Consider the following 21,736-nt stretch of genomic DNA (forward strand, 5'->3'; position numbering starts at 1 on the left):
CCTAGGCAAGCAATTTGAGAATTAAACAAAACAGCTAGATCAAGTAGTTTTATTTATAGAGAGTGTACATGTGTGCCAACCCAGGAAAAGTAGAAGCATAGCAGAATGCGGGCCACTTGTACCCCTGCTTCCACTTTTGACTAGCTCTCTGTCATCACCTAATAGATGCCTTATCCTGTTTATAGTAGTCACCAAAAAGAATTCTCTCATTTTCAGATTGTACAAATTGAAATAAGGTTATGTTTCCATTTCTAGAGTAATGAGTATATTTCACCAAGATATACAAGCAAATATTCTGGATGTGAAACTCATCTTTACATAGCCATTCAATGTTTGTGCTGTTCATGCTTATTTTAAGCCCTCCTTACCCTGGGTCTCATGGGTGCAAGCATTTATGCTAAATTTTCAGTGCTTGTCTCCAATCTATATTTATTGCTAATTATTTCCTTTTTCAACTGTTTTGCTGAAGGTGAATTATTTCTATTTAATTTTTAAAGGGTGGTTTTTAAATGAGTCATTTGACATAATTTTAAAACTAATCTCATCTATCTTTTGGGCCCAGTAAAAATGTTATTAATTCCATTGAACCTTCACTATCTTCATTCATGCCTCTTTATTCCAGATTTTATTTCCCTATTGGAAGTCATCCCTTCTTCCTTTGAATACTGCTAGTTCATTATTTATAATCTCTTTTATGCATTTTTGGTGCTGTTCAGTTGTTTCATTTGTGTCCAACTCTTTGTGATCCCATTTGGGTGTTTTTTGACAAAGATACTTGGATTTGTTTGTCATTTCCTTCTCAAGATCATTTTACATATGAGGAACTGAGGCAAACAGGGTTAAGTGACTTGCATATGGCTACACAGCTAGTAAGCATCTGAGGCCTGATATGAACTCAGAAAAATGTGGCTTCCTGACTTCAGGCCCAGCACTCTATGCACTATGGCGCCACCTAGCTGCCTCCTGCCTTTACTCCCCAGTTTGTAGAACATTCATTTATGTACATGGCTTTGTTTCTCTTTACATTCCATGAGGTCCAGGACCTTATCTTAATCATCATTGGATTTCCTTCAGGATCAATAATATAGGATGCATTCAATAATTATTGCTAGATAGCATGTTTATTTCATGGGTTAAAATAATCTGTCTCTACTGGAAATTAAAGTTGAAAGGAGCATTATGGCTCATCTATTGAAAACTTACTCCTTCCTCATTATTGATGAGAAAAATGAAGTTCCTTTAAGGAATAAGTAAAAGCCAGGATTTAAACCCAATCCTCAAACATTACATTAACTAACTTTTCTACCATACCACATCACCTTTATTCCAAGCAGTTTGGGTATTTTTTTTCTTTTCACTTTATTCACATGTAAAGACACCTTGAAAAAACTTTATGGTTATATGTATTACTTGCTCAAAAAAAAAAGAGTAAACGTGACAAGGATTAGCGGAGAAATGTTTATATGATAACTTATGGTGGACCTTTTCTATATAAATATATGCACAGAAGGGAAAAGTAAGCAAATCATCCTAGTGTTTGGCCCAGAGAACAGAGAACAATTACCTCTCTAAAAAAAGAAAAAATGACTAGGATTACTTGTAAAGTTCTAAAGTATTTTTTTGATATTTAGAGGTTACATATGTGCCTGTTGGAATTATCTTATTTTTAAGGTCATAGTAATCCTAGCCTTTACTTGATCCTTTATGTTTCCCTGTGTATCTCTTTAATAAAGAAAAGGGTATTTTGGTAGTTAGTGTTAATATGATTGGAGCATCTCCAATCCATTACACATTCAGGAGGCTCCCTGATTGGTCAAGAACAATTTTGAGAAGGGCTACAAGAATCAATAATTCCAGATGAACAAAATACCAAAATTTATCTGTAAAGTTTGTTCCAGAAGATCCCATTGTCTTCTGGAGATAGAGGAAAGACCCTCATTGTATAGAGATGTCAGCCTAAAGAAGACCCTATCTTACAGCAGGACTTTTGTTGTTGTTGTGTCATTCAGTCATGTTCAACTCTTTCTGAACCCATGGACCATACTTCCCATGGGACTTTATTGGCAAAGATTCTGAAGTGGTTTGCCATTTCCTTCTTTGGTGGATTAAGGCAAATGGAAGTTATGTGATTTGCCCAGGGTCACACAGCTAGTAAGTGTCTAAGCTTGGATTTGAACTCAGGTTTTCCTGACTCCAGATCCAGTACCCTATCCACTGAGCTACCTAGCTGCTTCTAAGAGTAGATGTGAAGAATTTTGATTAAGAATTAGATAAGGAAACATTAGTACCCCAGCCTCAAAATAGGCAGATTTCTTTTGTGTATAAATTTAATTATTTACTTTGTTATTCTTTCTTAATATAAACATACATAAATTATGTATGCATAGTGTGTTAGTCTATGCATGTGTGTGTAAACACACATGGACATTCATGTTTATATGTGTTAAATGTGTGTGCACAGTCACATCCATGCATGTATGAGTGTGGGTGAAATATATATATATATCATGATATATACATGTGTGTGTATACACCATTTAGGTATAGAGATAGAGATATATATAGATATATACCATAAAACCTCAAACAACAAAAATTTGTCATCTGGAATGTGCAGAGACAGGAGACAGAAGGGAATTAGAAGAGTGGGTGGGAGTACCGGATAAAGAATATAGACAGTAACAGCAGAAGGAGAGCGAGGTAATAGTAATAGTTCATGCACATATAGGCCACTTGAAATAGCTTTCTTGAAATATCCTGTGAGGTGGGGTAGTACAACGTATTAGTGCTTTTGATCTTTTAAAACTTTCCAAAAAATCATCCTCAAAAGAAGGTTAAACAAGGTCACATAGTTCAATAAGAAGGAAAACAAGAGATCAGAACTGTGTTCTTCTGACGCCCAACCCAATGCTCTTTCTACTGTAATAGCTTCCACCTACAGGTAATTGAAATTTATTTGCAACATCTCTGAATTCAGGGAGCCAAGGTAGTTAGGTCCAGAATAAAGCAAGTATTCTTGGGTTCTTGGGGTGAGGTTCTGTGATAAGGGAAATATAGTTATTATTTAATTTAGGATACTCTGGAGCCTGAAGATAAAGTAACCTGAACAAATTCCAAGCTGGGAAGCTGGTGCCCTGATCAGTAAGGCCTAGGGCCCAGGTCCAGGTCATTCACAAGTAGATCTCCTTTTCTGTTTCTCTTGTTAATTCAAGATAGAAAAAAAATAATCATTGGGAGAGGAAAAATGGGAATGGAAAAGGAAATTTTTTACAGACACTGATCGGAAATAGTTGGTAGTCAGTTATGACTTCAGTAAAACATTATCATTAAATGCTGGGAAAAATATTCAATAAGCTCACCCAGATAATAATGCCATATATGGTCATTTTGGGCTGAGATTTTACATCAATAGTTCTCAAATGAGAGTTAATAAAATGAATAATGGTTTATTACATTGGAAATTGCATGTGGACTGAAGAATGTGCTTGATAAGTCTCTTTTAGATACATTGAGATAGTCGGTACTCTATAAATATTTAAGTATGTAAAATGTGGGGGGAAGCTAGGTGGCCCAGTGGATGGAGCACCAGCTCTGGATTCAGGAGGACCTGAGTTCAAATCTGACCTCAGACACTTGACACTAGCTGTGTGACCCTGGGCAAGTCATTTAACCCTCATTGCCCTGCAAAGAAAGAAAGAAAGAAAGAAAGAAAGAAAGAAAGAAAGAAAGAAAGAAAGAAAGAAAGAAAGAAAGAAAGAAAGAAAGAAAGAAAGAAAGGAAGGAAGGAAGGAAGGAAGGAAGGAAGGAAGGAAGGAAGGAAGGAAGGAAGGAAGGAAGGAAGGAAGGAAGGAAGGAAGAAAGAAAGAAAATGTGTAAGGCATTGTACTAAATACTGGAAATAAAATAAAAGGAAAAGAAAGGTCCTTACATTTAAGAAGCTTCTAAGTTGAGGGAGAAGATAATGACAAAAAAATTGATTTAATTCTTGATTTTAAAATTTTCCAATAAATTCAGCACATCCGAAGAAAGACACTGCTGCCAGGATAAGCCTCATAAGCAATGGGGCTACTGATAGCTCTAAAGTAAAAACATCCTCAAAATATATAGTGAAAATATGAGGTGTGCTATATGGTAGAGATCTAGTAGAGGAGTGGAAATAAATTTAGAAAATGAAAGATATTAAAGTCAATCATCTTTTTTTTTTTTTTGCTTGGGTGTGGGGGGAAAGTATTCCACAGCTATGGAAGGAAATAATGTCTCATTTTACTGTGACATAATTTCAAATGTCAAATGTAGTCAAAAGGTATGATGTCTGCACATCTATTTTGTAATCTGGGTGATCAACTCTACAATAGATATTTTAAAGCACATTTTGAATGTCTGTGCTTTAGGGACCATAGAACAGGTTTTTCAAAATAATGGGGAAAATATATTCAAGACTTGTGAAAGACACCTCATAGGCGAAAGTGCTTTATAATGAGGTACTTTTGCATTCTCAAAGAACTAAATCCACTTGGATGAATTCCAAGTGTGGCCCTTCTTGGGACTTATACTAAACTAGAGGAAAAAGTTCTATTGTTTTCCAATATGAACATCTGTGCCAAATACCAAAGGGATTTGTTACCTAAGATGATGAGAACTCTTGAGAGCTAGTTCATCTTTACCAGGGCATATTCAGCCAAGGCAATGTGTCTTAACATGGGGTCCTTCAGGTACATAATTAGTCTCTCACAGATATGACAGGTATAATTTCTTCACAAGATTGCTTCTCTTACTTACTTATGCACTTGAATTAACTTTGTAAGAAAATCAGTTAACTAACTCCACAGTAATAGCTTTTTTTTCAAATAGAGCAGTTAATATGTCTGTTTCCTCTCCTCCTACATCTGTTCTGATAGTCTACTGAATATATTTGAATTATTTTAGGGATACACAATTAATTGACAGGCCACAAAAATCACCTGAATATATTGTGAACTCTAAGTTTCAAGCTGTATCTACATAAGAAAAGAGAAATTGAAAATTCACACAATTTTCCAGATCATTTCATAATTAAGGAAAATTGCAGCTGGGTGGAAACTGTCCATATTGGTTGTCCTTTATCAGGACCAGTACTCCTATGTGTACTCCTTTCTGGTTCAGTCATTTCAGTCATGCCTGATTCTTCATGACCCCATTTGGTGTTTTCTTGGCAAAGATACTGAAGAGGTTTGACATTTCTTTCTCCAGCTCATTTTACAAGAGAGGAAACTGAGGTAAACAGAGGTAAGTGACTTGCCTAGGGTCACACAGCTAGGAGGTGTCTGAGGCCTGATTTGAACTCAGAAAGATGAGTCTTCCTGACTCCAGGCCTGGCACTTTATACACTGTACCACCTAACTGTGCTTATATGCTCGTACAAACATACAAAATGTAAGGAGAATCCCTGACCAGTGGGATTTCAGCAGGAGTTAAAGAAACTTGCAACTCCTTAGTCCTACATTTTTGGAGAAAGACAAGGAGAAAGAATGGTACAGTGGGATAGAGCATTAGCTCTTGGGTCAGGGAACCTGGATTTAAAGCTTGCCTCTTACTTACTATCTCAGTGACCTTAAGCAGTCATTTATCCTCAGTTTCTTCATCTGTAAAATGAGGGGGATGATCTAGGTCAGGGTTTCTTAACCAATCTCTACCATATAACACACTCATCTTTTCACCACATATTTTGGGGATGTTTTTACTTTAGAGATATCAGTAAGCCCCATTGCTTTATTAAGCTGCAGTGTCTTTTTTCTGATGTGCTGTATTTATTGATTTTTTTAAAATCAAAACTTAAATCAATTCTTTTTTTTGCATTATCTTCTCCCACCATATTATAATCTTCTTAAATGTAAGGATGTAAGGACCCTTTCTTTTCCTTTTTTGTATCTCCAGTATTTAGTACAATGCCTTACACATTTTACATACTTAATAAATATTTATAGACTACTGATTATCTCACAACCCCTTTTCGCCCAAGAAATTTTTAGAGAACCTTGATAGAGGTATATAAAATAGGTATACATAACCATTTAAATTGCCAAATTTTTCACAACCCCCCACATCAGTTATGCAATCCCTCCCATATGGGGTCACAACCAATAGTTAAGAAGTTTTGATCTAGGCGACCTGTGAGACTTACTTCTAGTTCTCTTTCCACGAGAACTATTTCTATTAACTCTAAGAATTAGAGGGGGGGAAGAAAGGGAGAAAGAGAAAAATAAATCATCACTCTTTGATGGAAAAAAATACTTCATAGTTTTATAGATATCAGGGACCTCACATGTAGACATCTATTATCATTCATAAACACTCAAGTAGAGAATTTGATGTGTGCAGACAAAAGGAGACTCCTGAGAGAATAAGAAATGTTTCTCAGAAGGATAGTAATGGTTTGGGGGAGAATTAAGTTCTCATGGTTCTTATTAGGAACACTGATGGTATAGAGGGCTCTGAACAAACATAGAAATAATATATGAAGTATTAGAATACTAGACACCAGTGAGAAAGGCACCAAAGTTAGAGAAGGGTAGGTCAGGGAAATCAGCTAAAATGAACTTTTTATTTACAATCTTAGCTCAGACCAGTCCTGCCTATAATGAGCATTTTCACTATATATTTGTTCTTGGCTTTAGTTTGACTATATGGACCCAGGCTTGGAGTCACTGAAAGCCCTGCACCTTTTTTCCTGGCAGCAGAAAGATAATGAGTTGTACTTAAGAATATATATATATATATATATATATATATAATAGGGGCAGCTAGGTGGCACAGTGGATAGAGCACCAGCGCCTTAGATTCAGGAGGACCTGAGTTTAAATCCAGTCTTAGACACTTGACACTTACTAGCTGTGTGACCCTGGGCAAGTCACTTAACCCTAATTGCCTCACCAAAAAGAAAGAAAGAAAGAAAGAAAGAAAGAAAGAAAGAAAGAAAGAAAGAAAGAAAGAAAGAAAGAAAGAAAGAAAGAAAGAAAGAAAGAAAGAAAGAAAGAAAGAAAGAGAAAAGAAAATTGAAAAAGAAAAGAATATATAATAGCAATTCTAATAATCTTCCTCTGTGCTTAAATACTATACCCCACCTTTCAACCTAAGATGTAATATAGCTCAGAATAAAGGCTAGTTCTAAAAATCATATTTTAGGACTACTGGTAATGTCCTTTTTTGCCTTTCAATTCATCATATATTTATTATGTATCTACTCTGTGCAGAGATAGCTGTGCAAATTCAGGAAGATATACAAAGTATTGATAAGATGCCTCATAGAGTTTACAAAGTCAAGTCCACCCAAATATGAAGAGACATGAGTAATGTTAAATAATTCTCTTTTCATTTCATAGAACATAAATTTTTCATCTGGGGAAGCCACTCCTGTGGAAAATGGCCATTCATCCCCAGCAATATCTGACCTCCTCCCACCCACAGGGCAGGCAATCCAGGTTGCTGAAGCAAAAAGGCACCTTGATGGAGAGAGAGGAGGAGGAATGTGCCAGGCAATACAAATCAACATCACTACTACCCCCTAGATCTTGATGGAGATAGACTACATCCCTATACCCCTAATCCTTGAGAATATCAGTGCCCAAATGATTACCAGTTCTTCTAGTGTCGCCCTGTAGCCATCACTGAGGGGAGAAGTTACTGTGGAAAATGTGTCCAACTTTCACAATATTATGGATAGCAAGTGCGGACAAGCAGGCCTTGATGGGCTGGTAAACCCAAGAAACTTGAATATTAAAGCACTCTTCAGGCCACAGGTTCTCCTTCAAACAATGTCTTTAAAACCATCACCCTGGGAAGAAACCCCCTTGGAGATGCTGCCTGGCAATTGCTTTTGTGTATGTGTGTGTATGTGTGTGTGTGTGTGTGTGTGTGTGTGCGCGCGCACGTGCACACACGAGTGTGCATACGATGCAGCCACAGCTCCTGAAAACTTAGAAAAGAAAGTCTGTATACCAAAGTCCCTGAAACTATCCCAACATTCAACAAAAGAAACTGATAGGAATTTAGCCGTGGAGATGACTTTAATGATAATGATTTCCTATTGGCTTTGTCACCGGACCCTAAGGACAAACATCTTTCCAATTGACTTGCAGTTGAATCCTCCTATGTGTGTCATCTCCCCCATTAGAATTTGAGCTCCTTGAGAACAGTGGCTGTCTTAACTTTGTATTTCTCCTACCAGATCTTAGTATAGTGCTTTATATATATATATATATATATATATATATATATATATATATATATATATATATATATATATATATAAACCACTTCATAAATGTCTTTTCATTTCTTCTTTTCTGAACTTATGTGATCACCCACAATAGTATAGTCAATATCATGAAAAGGAGGAAGTAATCACTGCTGCCCTTTATGGAGCATGATCACAGCTAATCACAGAAAGCCCATGAGTATGTCAGTTTTCCTTTGTGCCGATATTCCTTCTGTATAGGGCCTTTGGTGTCTAGTCACTCTTCACCTGCTAAGTAGACTCAGAATATTCTTTTTGTGGGGAATGCATGAATTACATGAATGAAATTTCTAAGCTACACATAAGAGAATCAGATAATTTCTGTGAATTAATTTCTTATAATGGATTTTCTTTTTAATTGGGGAGAACATTCCTATCAGATAAAATATATATCCCTTATTTTGATAGTCAATATCTTAAACAATCAGTACAAACATACCTTTCCAGATTTATTTCACTTTTTTCACTTTTGCCCCTTTAATTTTTCTAGGTGGATGGACTACTAGCTGTTTCCTAATCTTACCTTGCTCCTTTTCCTGTTCATATTCTGTAATCCATCCTCTTCCAAAGCATGAATTTATCAATGAGCCAGGCACTGTACTAAGTGATGGGATGGCAAGACAAAAGCATAGCAGTCGAACCTTCAAGGGACTCATATTCTACCAATGAAGTCATGTACAGATATCACAATATATGGAATATATAAGGAAAAAATGTTCCCTTCCCATATCTATCATTAAAATTGTCAGATCATAGGATTACAGATAGAGAGCTTGATAGAACTTTCAGTGGTCATTTAAGTCCAATTCGTTAATTTTACAGATTAGGAAACTAAGACCCAAAAGAAATCCTTTGAGGTTCAAATCTGCAAACTTCACAGAGCCATTATATTCATACTATTAAATTGATTTTTTCCTTGCTCATATAAGATGAGAGGATCATGGCTGGAAACATATAAATGGAGATAATTTAAATACAAACTCCCTCATATTGCAGATAAGGAAACTGAGACACATAGAGGTAAGTAATTCATCCAACGTCACATAGTAAGTGGCAGAGGCAGAATGTACATTTATTTATCATAATATTTTGTAGAGATCTCTATTTTATTGCATTTTTCCTCATGTCTAATATCTATGTCTCTGTTTTGTCCTTCTATTTGGATTGCTGCATCCATTTTTTTTTCATGAGGCAATTGGGTTTAAGTGACTTGCCCCAGGGTCAACAGCTAGTAAATGTCAAGTGTCTGAGGCTGGATTTGAACTCAGGTCCTCCTGACTCCAGGGCCAATGCTCTATCCACTATGCCACTTAGTTGCCCCCCTTCATATGTGGATTTAAGTTCGTTGAATATAGGGGTAATAAAATGGAAGAAAGGACAAAATTTTGTATTGAAAAATTGGGTTCAAATCCCAATTCTGTAAATTGACATGTGTGATCTTGGCAAAGTCCACAACCTCTTTGGAGTTACAAAATAAAGGGGAATTGAACTAGATTACCTTAAAGGATAAAATTATGATTATATGACTGTTTTCTTTTCCTTCTTTGTGCTCCCAAATACCTTGAAGCATACTAAATGCTAAGTATCTGAGGTCTTAGTTGAACTTATCTTCTTGACACCAGGTCCAGTGATTAAATGCAGTTTTTTCATCTTCATATGTCTATACATACCTTTGATTTTAGTTCCTTCATGATTTTCTTAACAATAAATTGCTCAGATAAAAGAATATATATTCTTATGTTTGATAGGTACACTCCATTTGAAGTCATTTTTTTTTCTAATAGAGAACACTTGTCAATAAGGCACTTATCCAATTATGGGGGTTGGGAGGCAGCTGCTGAGAACCAAAGGGATGACTGTAAAAATGGATAATTAACTGGACAGCCTTGCCAAAGGATTTACAATGTTACAGTAGGAATTTTTTATATATTGATGATGTTTTTGAGAAACACTATGTCTTGGGGGTGAATTCTATGCAGGGTTATCTATAAATTAGCATTCATGAATCTTTTAAAATGCTTAAAGGAAGAAAAAAACTCAATTGTTCTGGGCTTCTCAAATTCTTTTTTAGAAGTTATATACTTCTCTAGCCTCATTCGCACACATGACAAGATCTCTTTTCCAAGATAGATGATAGCCTACATAACCCTGAACTGATAAAGAACACATCGGAAGTATTACTTAGCATGATGGATAGTTAAAAACTTTATGCTAAAAACAGATACATACATAATGGAAAAGTTATTTGAGAATAGATGATAAGTGGGAAATATCCAGTACTTCATAAAAATTACGATCACAATTCATAGTATAAAAACTCATTAGTGTATTTCATATGAATATATTACCCCCCCACACCATAATGAGTTTTCCATTTCATTCTACTTATGTTGAAAATAGTGGTGATATGACAGTTTTATTTCTCTGTTGCATCTCAGTGACTTCGACTGGGTCACATATTTGAGAGGTTGGACAGTTTAGTAAGGCACATGTAAAGTCAAGAAGATATTATGTTTGTGATGATGTTAGTGATGGTGCTGGTGGTATTTAGCTGTTTTTCAGTTATGTCCAACTCTTCATGATCCTTTTTGGGGTTTTCTTGGCAAAGATACTGGAGTGGTTTGCCATTTCCTTGTCTGAGGTTGGATTGGAACAAAGGAAAAGGAGTCTTCCTGATTCTCGACACAGCACTCTATCCACTGCACCACCCAGCCACCACTATAGTCACTAAGACAATATGATAAATCAGGAAGAATGCTGGACTTGGAGTTCAAGGGCCTAGCTTTAAGTCTCAGCTCTGCCACTTTGTACCTTTGTGAACCAGGAAAAGTCACTTAACTTCTCCGGGACTGTTGTCTCATCTGTAAAATGAGAAGGGATATACTGGATCATCTCTAAGGTACCTTCCAGCTCTAAATCTATGATCATATGACCCTAGGAACCATGGGAAATGTCACGTAAAAGGAGACCAATTTTCTTTGAGTAAGTCATACTGTTAGCATGATCTAAAGTGGTGTAGAGGACCATCACCAAAGACAAACTGGGTAAGGTTTGAAATACTGTTAAGAAAGGAGATAGATTTTAACATTTGGCAAGAAAGACTTTGTTTAAAGAATACTATTCATTTCCCAATCCCTACTTCATAACAAAAACAAAGAAGCAAGTATTGTCTTATTCTAGGAAAGCAATTGACTATTTAATCTTGAATGAATATATGTTATAAACACATCCTGGAAGAGTCAGATAATGCTTACTCTCTATATAAATTAAGCAGACATATGAGTCATTGGCACCAAAGTCATAGTTCACTTTAATCAGATGGGATTATAAATAAAGTGAGACTATAACATAATGAGTCCAATAGTCACTGAAAACCAAGTCTAATTATACAAATTTTCTGGTATACTTCCTTTGTTTTTTGTTTATATTCCAGAGAAACAGGAGTTTCTTTTGTATATAAAAAGACTAGTATACATTGTCCTGGAATTTCCTTCACTTCCAAAATATCTGTTAGTTCTCTACTGTAGGCTTATGATGTATAAAAAGAGAAATGGCAAATAATCCAGATAAATATATCATGGTAATTGTTTACCTGAAATGTACATAGAATTGAGGCCAAAAGCCTATTTGGCTTTGTATTATCCAAGAAACCCCTTCAGAGTTTAACTCATTAAGTAAAACATTTTGTGGAACAAGGTTTGCAAGGGATCATAAAAGTAAGCTATACCATCTTCCCTTGCCTCTTTTTTCCCCCCTTGCCTCTTCAGAGGATTACTAAACCATTCCAAATCAATAGTTACCCACTATTTAAAAATAAATAAATTCTAGAGAATATTTTTGAGCATTCCCAATGTTATAAAGTATAAAGAAATAAATTTTCTAAATAAAATTGTAAATAAATAAATGTTATAAATATATGAATATGCAAGTATTTAAATAAATATAATACAGATAAGTATGTAAATGTTATAAATAAAATTATAAAGGAATAACTGTTATAAATGTTAAAGGAATTCCTTTTTAAATTTCACTGAAATCCTATTTGCTTCATCTTTATTCCATGCCCTAATATACTTCCTTCCACAGAAATGAAGAAAGGTTGCCTAACTAGATCTAATCAATATCCTTTTATATAACTGTACTAGGAAAATGGTTCCTACTTTGTTTCATCAATACTTTTGCTGTTTTTGTTGTTGTTGTTGTTGACTTATTTCAGTAGTATACAACTCTTCATTTAGGATTTTCTTGGCTAAGATCCTAGAGCAGTTTGTCATTCCCTTCTCCAGCTCAAATAGCTAGCAGCTGAGGATGAATTTGAATTCAGGTCTACCTGCCTCCAGGGCATCAACCAATGCACCACCTAGCTGCCCTTTCTTCAGTACTAAAAATGGCAGTAGTTGCTCTTCATCCTTCCTTTATGAGGAGGACCAATGATATCAAAGGGTGATGTCTTGACTTAATTATAAATTGGATTTGAGTGAGGCAGAGTTGTACAAAGTCATCAGCCTCACTCTTTCTTCCTGAGTCAAGTAGATGACTTTAACATTTTTGATATCTAAGTTCTAAGCACTCCACCAAATTATGTGCAGAATCATAGTCCTTGTACAAAAGTAAAGAGTTGTTTCTGACACTAAATTATCTTCAACTTCATCACCATCACCATTATTATTGGGATATACAATATATCACAATATATAACATTTAAAGTTTTCTGAAGCACTTTACTTCATTTAATACTTGACATATTCCTGTGAGATATCTAAGAACTCATGGTAAGAGGTAAAGGTTATAAAATGTCATGGTCTAAAATATACATTAGGAACTGTCTAATCCAACCATCTCATTTGCAGATAAGGAAACAAAGATCCAAAGAAAACCAGTAATTTCAACAATGCTATGCAAGTAGTTAGAAAAAGAACCCCAACTAGAAATCACTTTTCTATTTTAGTGTTCTTTCTACTGTTCCATCAACAAAGTAGCCCAGTGTGTATTTTTGTCCTTATACAAACAACCCTTTACATAAGCAGGAGCCACACCTGTGGGGAAGAGAATTGTAACACTAATTTGTACTGCTATGAGGTCCATCAAATACAAAATGATAAGTGAAGGACAGGGAAGATATGGTTTTGGTACTGACTTCCTTTAGATATGGGTCTCCTACTGTTCTTACTGTACTTTCTTATCACCAGTGAAGATAGTGAAGACCATCACTTATTCATGCCACCCTAGCTCTGGTTGAAAGATTTATTCCAAATCTCTTCACCAAAGTGGATTAAGTGGAGACAGGAAAGTAATGTAAACAATGACTACAACAATGGAAATGGAAATCACAACAAAATAAAACAAACTCAATGTCTAAAAAATATAAGATATAAACTGGGCTCCAAAGAAGAGATCTTGCAAGACACCTGCCCCTAATCCTTTCAGAACTGGGAGGTCCAAAGGTGTAGATTATGACATACAATAAACTTTATATTCGTGCTTTGTGTTTTTTATTCCATTTTCATAAAAATGCTTTTTCCACAAGGGAGCCTTTCTGAAAAGAGAAAGGGAGGGGTATGGGGACTATAAAAGCAAAATATATTAATAAAATTTAGTCTTTAAAAATTATACCATGTGGCCAAATCAACTCACTACATATTAAAAACCATATTTTGACATATCTCTTGGGATTTTCTTTAAGGAAACCTACTTATTGTGCCCTGTTTTACTTGAAAAGCAATAAAAGCAACTTACGTCCAATATCTGGCCTCAGTTTTTTGTCATATTCTCTTAGCAACTTGTTGAGTATAAGAGTCACATCAGTGTCTTGAGTTTTGGGAGCCAGGACCCACTTTTGGTTATAAGATAGATCTTCATATTCATCATCTTCAATCTTTCTGGACCTGTAATGAAATTTAAGTGAGGAATTTAAATGGAATGTGACTGTTTCATTCCCTGTTGATAGGTGTTGCATTTTCTAGCCTGTGAGCTATTTGAGGGGAGAAAGGTAGAATGAATGAGAGAAGAGGACGACAGGTATCACTAATTTCTCCGGCTCCTGCTTTTCAGTCCGAGGGAGGGAGGACCTCACAGGAGAAATGGGAAGAATAGGGCTGCTCATGATGTTTCTGTCTCCTTTTAGTGAATTATTATAAGTAAATAATGAACACCTGACCAGAACACAACTCCCGGAGAAATCATATTCTAAAGAAGACCACTAAAACACCCAACCCATAGAACACTTTGGGATACTGACCGCCAGTATTTTTCTATACCACACTTTGAAACCCAGTGTTTGAGAATTCAAGCTGACTGAAGTGAGCTCTGGAAGAATAACTATTTCTAGGAGTTGTTGGGATTTTTTTTTTTTTTGCAGAGTTTCTCAGCTACAATTTCGATTGTTTTCCCCCAAAGACAACATTTATTGCTGAAGCTAAGAATAGTCTGCTCAGGCTTTACCAATTGAAAATAATTGGGTAAACAGTTTCACTCCATTACTTCTCCCTGCAACTGAAATCAGAGAATTTATGCAGATATACTTGTGTTATAAGATAGGCATTTCTCCCCTCCCAGTCTTTCTTAAAATGGCTAACTTTTAATAGAGTTCTCCGGTAGATGAAAATTTTCCTGCAGCATTACTTGGCCGGCCCTTCCAGCACAAAAACTGATTTCTCTCTTGCACAGCAGGCTAATGAGGGTATTCAAATTTTTAAAAAATAATACATTTTTATCATTTTAGTCCATTAATAAAGGGACCAAATATCCTCAAAAGAAGACTCCACTATACTTTCGGAATACATTGTGCTATGTAGGTTAGTACTGTGAACCAGCCAAACACATATTCCATTCAATCTAACTCAGTAGAGCCTTGTCCATAACCTAAATATTTTGTGCCAGGCTAGGCACTGTGTATACAAAGACAAAAATAAGATTGCCTCTTCCCTGAAGGAGCTTAATTTCTAGTGAACATGAGATCCAACGTTTACATAGAACAATAAATAACTGGGGATGGGAATCACAGAAGGCTTCCTACAGGTTGAAAGGACCAAGTAGAAAATAATCTCAGAGTAAACAACTTATTTTCTGAGTGCTGATTGAATAAAATTTTAATAATGTAGGGCTTTAATAAGAGTACATTTTGCTGTCATCTTAAAGTGGGTATGTTCAAATAGATTTCCATTTAGCATGTACAAATAGTTGGAAAAAATAAATATTATTTACTTGGAACTGATTTTTTCTTTTGCTTCCCAGAACTAGAGAGAGAGAATGAGAGAGGGGGGAAGAGAGGAGGGGTGGGAATGTGTGTGTGTTATTCTTACACAGCATGACATTAGAAATACTACTAGGAGGCTCAGGTGGATTTGCCTTGAGTTATAGTTGTCTGGTGTGGTTTTGTTTGGACTTTGTCTACGGAAGATTGTATAGTTCCCTCATCTCAAGATATGTATTTACATAACTGTTCTTGCTTGATAGATATTAATAAACACAATTATAATTGACCCAACTATCCATGTCTGTATAACAATAGCATAGCATGGGAAAGTCATACCAAGTTACTAATAGAAAAGTAAGCGCATGCATGTGTGTATGTACACATGTATGCAGATGTGTATACTGTGTGCATGTATACACATTTATATGAATACATGCATGAAACTAAACATTTGATTTTATTATACTTTTAAAATACAATATGTGACATATATTGTATTTTTAAGGAACTCATTTTTCCTAATTTAAGCTTACTTAAGTGAATATTTAAACCAATTTGCATCCTTGTCCTCATGTTTACTAAACATTGGTGATGACACTTCAAAAAGCTGAAGGATGGTTTGAGGAATTTGGCCAAGGAGTGAAAAAATGACCATGCAGAAGCCACAAAATGTATAATATTTGAATAAAGCACATAATGTAAAGTTGACTTATTGCAAACTTTCTACATATTTTAAGAAATAGCATTAAATTTATAAGTATGTCCCATTTTTAAAATGAAAATTGTTCCTGTTATTTAGGGATATTCATTTTATTATCTCATAGAAAGAAACAGGATGCATGGTGTAGTGGTGGGATGAGTATAGGGATTTGGGATGTCACATTAGCCAAGCAATCCCTGAAGAACTTAGAAGGTCCTGAAAGGATGATAGACTTATAGGACCATCTAGTCCAATATATGTATGTTATGGATGATGAAAGTGATGTCCAGGGAGGCTAGGTGACTTGGCCAGCAACACTTAGAAAGAATAAGAATCTGAGGTAAGATTTAATTCCAGGTTCCCTTGCTTCAGAGTCAAGTGTCTTTCCACTGCATCACAGAACAAGAACATTTCTCAGATGACTGGCTGGAAGAATGGGAGTTCTGTTTCTCTTCCCTTTCTTCCCTTCCTCTTCTCTCCTTTCTTATCCCTCATTTATACTAGTGAGCAAAAATAAAATGTCTGTGTACAGTCCTCAATAGTCAAAGTGAACATTTTAAACTATCTCTTTCATCTGTTTTGTATGGATTAATGTGATATATAGTTACATAGTTCATTATAACTTTTTAGAAGTTACATAGATATGGTTTTAGTCTCTGAAAAGTTCTACTCAGAGAGTAGTTATTTTAGTAAGCCTAATTCTCCCTCTGGTGGTGAGGAGAAAGAGTGGGTTATCATAAAACTTTGGGGAGTCATTCTCTAAGTTTCTATTTGTGTGTATGTGTATGTGTGTTTTGAAAAAATCAAGACAGAATTGAGGCAGTGTAGAAAAGAAGCAAGAATAATGCTTTCCTTCCAAACCCACAATCACATGGGCAATTCTCATGTGACCTTGCTGAATTGTAATTGAATCTGTGTAGCTCTACATGATGGCAGTATATGGACTTGATTTTCCTGCTACAAAATCAGACAGGACTGTTTCCTCCTTGTCCCAGTTACCCATGACAGTTGCACTGGCTGTTTTAGAGGGCAAGGTTAAGGACTATTTGGTCCAAAGCCATAGGAACCATTCTCTACTTGAAAGGAGTCTGAGATTGGTAGGAGGAGAAAAAAAAAACTAGATGATGAAATATAGGTAATGAGGATGTACTCCCTGGAAGGCATATGTATGATGCAGTTACCAGGTTTTCTGAGTTTGGCTTTGCCAGGAATAGAGGAGAGAATTGTTCTGGTTACGTACTGCTAGGATTTAATCATACTGTCTTGCTCTAGTAAAATCTTCCTAGAAATTGCAAAGGATGGCTGTTGGTGGCCATAAGTGGGTAGTTTCGATAAGGAAATTAAGTAACATATTAATTACAATCAAGTAGGTTATGTATATTCTTAAATTGTTTGTCTTACTAGCTACTAAACATCATCAATTTATGGTCTTTAAATAAATTATTAAAAATCAGTGCTACTAGCTGAGTGACCCTGGGCTAGTCACTTAACCTTCATTGCCCTGGGGGGAAAAACACTGATAATATTATCACCATCACTTGACTGTTTAACATAGAATTTGTTCTCATATCTTACATTAGCTATAAGACCACAGACAACAATGGAACATCATTTATGAAAACTAAAAAAAAAGCCTTCAAAACATATATCTGAACTTTTCTGAACTATAACTAAGGTGTTTGAGTTTGGGGTTACTTCCTTTACAATAGTCAAGTTAGTTACTTTATTTCAACATGTCATGGGTCCATCTTCCCAGCCCCCATTGCCAAGGTGTGAATGCAGAGAACTACAACTGTAGACATCTTTTCCAGGGAATTTCTAGAAAAGTCAAGTATTTCAAAGTGGCTACTAAGAAGTGTGAAAAAGAAGCAGACTAGTGTGATAACAGTTACAAAAGAGAACCTAGATGTCAGAGGCTTTTATTTGTATATTATACTAATTCTATAAGACTGTAAGTCACTTCCTAGATGAATACAAAAAATACTAATCATTCTAATATGATGTAAAGCACATACCTAAGACTAACATATAAGACCCAAGTGGAAGAACAAACCTTAACTACAGGACTGTGGAGAAAAAAACCTCCCTTACTCACATACAAAGTGACACTTTGGTTTTCTCGAAGACATGCAAACATTTGCAAGCTTAGTTTTGAATTAGACAAAAATAAAAATTGTTATTCTGCATAGGACCTCTATTTTAATATTCTTATCCAAGGAACCTACACAAAACTTAGTCAATTAAATTTTATAGAAATCAATTTGACTGTCTTAGAAGGGCTGTGATATGCAAAGGTCCATGGAATCCATGGTTTAAGTCAGATGTATGGATGGCAAAAGTGTTGAGTAAAATTTTTAGGGGGAAAGGTAGGGATAATAGTCCATGGTTTCCAGTCTTTTCCTTAGAATGTCAAAAGAAATTAAGGAAATGCTTCAAGGTAGAACTCTCCCTCCTCCCCAACCTGAATAGTGAACTTAAAGAAAGACATGGACAAAATTCCCAGAAGATGGGCAAGTGGTAATCATCCTTTCTGGAGGGAATATCCTCATTACTGAACTCATAAAATCCGATGAGTATATATGGAAAAGTGAGTGTACAAGTACTATATACCTCTAAAGAGTAAAGAGCAGTATTCAATATTCAATATAATGAATTCCATAAGTATGACATTCAACATACATTTCATAAAGAGAATCACAGAAGAATCAACCTAAATAAACTTTCCATCTAGATTTTACTTCATAATCGCAGATTGAAAATATAACATGCAAATATCTGTCTCCCTGTCTCTGCCTCCACAAAAGCACATGCTGATGTACAGAGTCTCAGACATTTTTTCCCTTCCTTCACAGCCATCTCTTGGCTTTAGTTGAAAGACAGAAAGGAGACATATGTCTCAATGATAAAGTTTCCTGTGAGTCACTGGTTGAATATTCCTCTTTAGGAAAAGCAAATGAAATTGATATTACACCTGGACTTCTGGGAAGAAAGGGAAATGGAGATTTTTTTTCTTTTGGGAGAGCTAAATCTTTGGTTCCTGTGGTAGATACAAACAGGGAACAACTTTAGTCCTGTTGATTTTGTTTGTTTTTGAATTATGTCAGAATCCTTTTATATTAAATTTTGATAAACAGGAATTAAAGAATAATATGTTTCTACCAATGAAAGGGAATAACCCTTAGTTCTTTTCAGAAGTTACTCCAATTCTCCAAATGAAATTCAGAATCTCAGAATGTAACAACTTAAACATATATGTGGAATGGGGGGTAGCTAGACAAAAACATTTTCTAGGAGAGTGCTTCTAACATCTCCATGTTTTGCTTTGAAATTGTATCCTAAAGGTGGCTCTACCATCAGGAATTCTAGCCAAATAATTAAGCATTGTGCTATTCACAATGTCACAGTCAAGAGAACACCCGCCACCACCACCCCCAGAGGCTATACCAGGGCTACCCTGCTGATCCCACCTCTGGTGGAAGCAAGACCCTCTTTTTTGTTGATTTATAACCAAATCTGTTGGAATTACTGCAGCCTGAGTTTAACCCTTCTGCTCCTCTTCAGTTTACTGGGAAGAACTCACTTCTAATTTAGTTAGAGTCTTAGTATTCTCAGATTAGCTCCTCGGATTAGGGCATACAGTTCTATGAAGGAAACACAGGAGATGCCAACACTTGGAACCTTATCCCTTCCTTGGCAAATTTAATAGCATCCCTCCCAGAATAGGGAAAGGGGAGGGGAAGGGAGGTGAGAGACCCAGGGAAGTGTGTTGAGTGTATTTGGGGACAACTGGTAAGAGAAACACCTCAGAAAAAGGTCGAATCCCAATTGTGTCTCTCCTTTCCACTGGCATTCAAATTAGCACAGAGTTCTGGTTCCATTTTTCCGCCCTCTGGGATGGTAGTACAATTTCAGAGCAACTGATATGAATAGGGATAGGGGAGAGAATTTGAGGGGCAGCAGCAGATTTTTCCTCCTGACCTCTGGGAGGGGAAACCAAATACTTGCTGCCAATTAATCTTGGGCTGTTCAAACCTCTAAATCCCTTCTCCATTTTTGGAAGAGTCAAGTAATCTAGGAGTCTGAAACAATGTGGGCCAAGGTTGCAGCTGCCTCCCTTGTGGAGGAGGATGCTCAGCTAGAAGAGGGGTGCTAGCTAGGGTAGTGAGAAGGTTCTTATTATTTCCAAAGCGGAGATTTGATCTCCTTGCACCCACAGTAAGCAAGCATTCTTACAGTGCTAAGTCTAAGACTAGACAAAACCGATTAAAAAAAAAACAACACTAATCTGGGACAGCAGAGCCGGGGATTCCAGCCAGTTTTCCCCTCTAGTTCCACGAACACCCCCTGACCCAAACCCTCCACACTTTCCTTCTAGGGAAAGTCCTTCCACCATAGATTCCTGCTGTCCGGAAAAGATCAGCCTTTGGAAAGCCTGAAACGAGTCCCCTGATTCAAGCTTACCGTGCGTGGAGCCCGGAGAGCAGGCAGAAGAGTACCAGCAGCTTCGGGGCCATGGTCCAAGAAGCAGTACTTTCCAGGTAGATGGAGCTGGGTGCGAGAAATGCGGCAGAATAGTCCTGAACAGAGAGCTAGTGAGGAGACAAGGAGGCGAGCAACGAGGTGACAATCGAAGTGGGGGAAAAGAGGGGGAGTGGGTTCGTTGTTGGGGGGAGTCAATGCACACCCCCTTTTCCCTCTCTGCAGCTCTGTTCACCTGGTTTGACAAGACCAGGGCTCAGCTTCCCGATGCAAGTGTAGACAGGGCTTCCTTGGATCTGACAGGTGTGAAGGGTCTACTGAGGCTTCCGCCCTTTGCTTCCAGCCCTCCCCGCCCCCCACCCCCTCTGCTTGGATCGCCTCCCCACTGCCCCCCAACAGTCAGTCAATTGTATGCAACGCCTTTCCTGTTCGCCTGCGGGGCATGAACCCTGAGTCAAGGTCTGAGCCCCAAAAAGATTCCCGAGGCTCCGGGGAGTCGCGCAACTGGGGCGCCGAGTTCCGAGGTGAGGCACCTGTTCTCCTACCCGCAGGAAAAGCAGCAGGGACTGCGGGAGATGAAGAGAAGACAGCGGCGGCGGCAGCGGTGCTAACAGCAGCAAGGCACCAGCATCCAAAATCAGCAAGGAAAGCCCGCCACAGACCCACGCGCACCCGGGTCCCCAGTAGCACCTTGGTTGGCTGTGAGCCCGGGCCAACAGGTATTCCCTGAAGGAGTGGAACTGCCGCTGGGTGGGCTTGCCTTTAGAAGTGAGGACGCTGGCAGGCAGGCAGGCAGGCAGGCAGGCACACACACACACACACACACACACACACACACAAACACACACACACTTAAAAAAAAAAATAAAGACTTCTCTTCTGCAAGCCACGCTCCCAAACCAAAATATAGATACCTCCCCCACTGCGATTCAATCAGTATTAATGTGTCTGCCTCCTAGAGAAGGATGGCAGCAGCCTCGATTGCCGGGTTCACGAGGTTGGTACCATCCTAAGCGACCCGGGGGATGGAGTTCGCTCTCAGCTCCAAGAGATCCTTGAAAGAAGTGCTTGTCGGCTGCTCATTCATAAT

At 37.1% G+C, this 21,736-nt stretch overlaps 1 protein-coding gene across 1 annotated transcript in view; it reads right to left on the bottom strand.

Annotated features, from left to right (window-relative positions):
* The window catches only part of LOC122747415 (gamma-aminobutyric acid receptor subunit gamma-3-like), a 61,297-nt gene extending 40,328 nt beyond the window's left edge, over positions 1-20,969 (bottom strand). Inside the window, exons 1-2 of the mRNA XM_043993445.1 lie at positions 20,629-20,969; positions 14,009-14,157 (exon numbers count right to left, since the gene is read on the bottom strand). Of these exons, the coding sequence (XP_043849380.1) occupies positions 14,009-14,157; positions 20,629-20,681 (202 nt within the window). The 5' untranslated portion in view covers positions 20,682-20,969. The remainder of the gene's footprint in view (positions 1-14,008; positions 14,158-20,628) is intronic.
* Between the last annotated feature and the right edge of the window lie 767 nt (positions 20,970-21,736).

This window comes from Dromiciops gliroides, chromosome 3 (genome assembly GCF_019393635.1).
Source record: "Dromiciops gliroides isolate mDroGli1 chromosome 3, mDroGli1.pri, whole genome shotgun sequence".
NCBI classification, from domain to species: domain Eukaryota; kingdom Metazoa; phylum Chordata; class Mammalia; order Microbiotheria; family Microbiotheriidae; genus Dromiciops; species Dromiciops gliroides.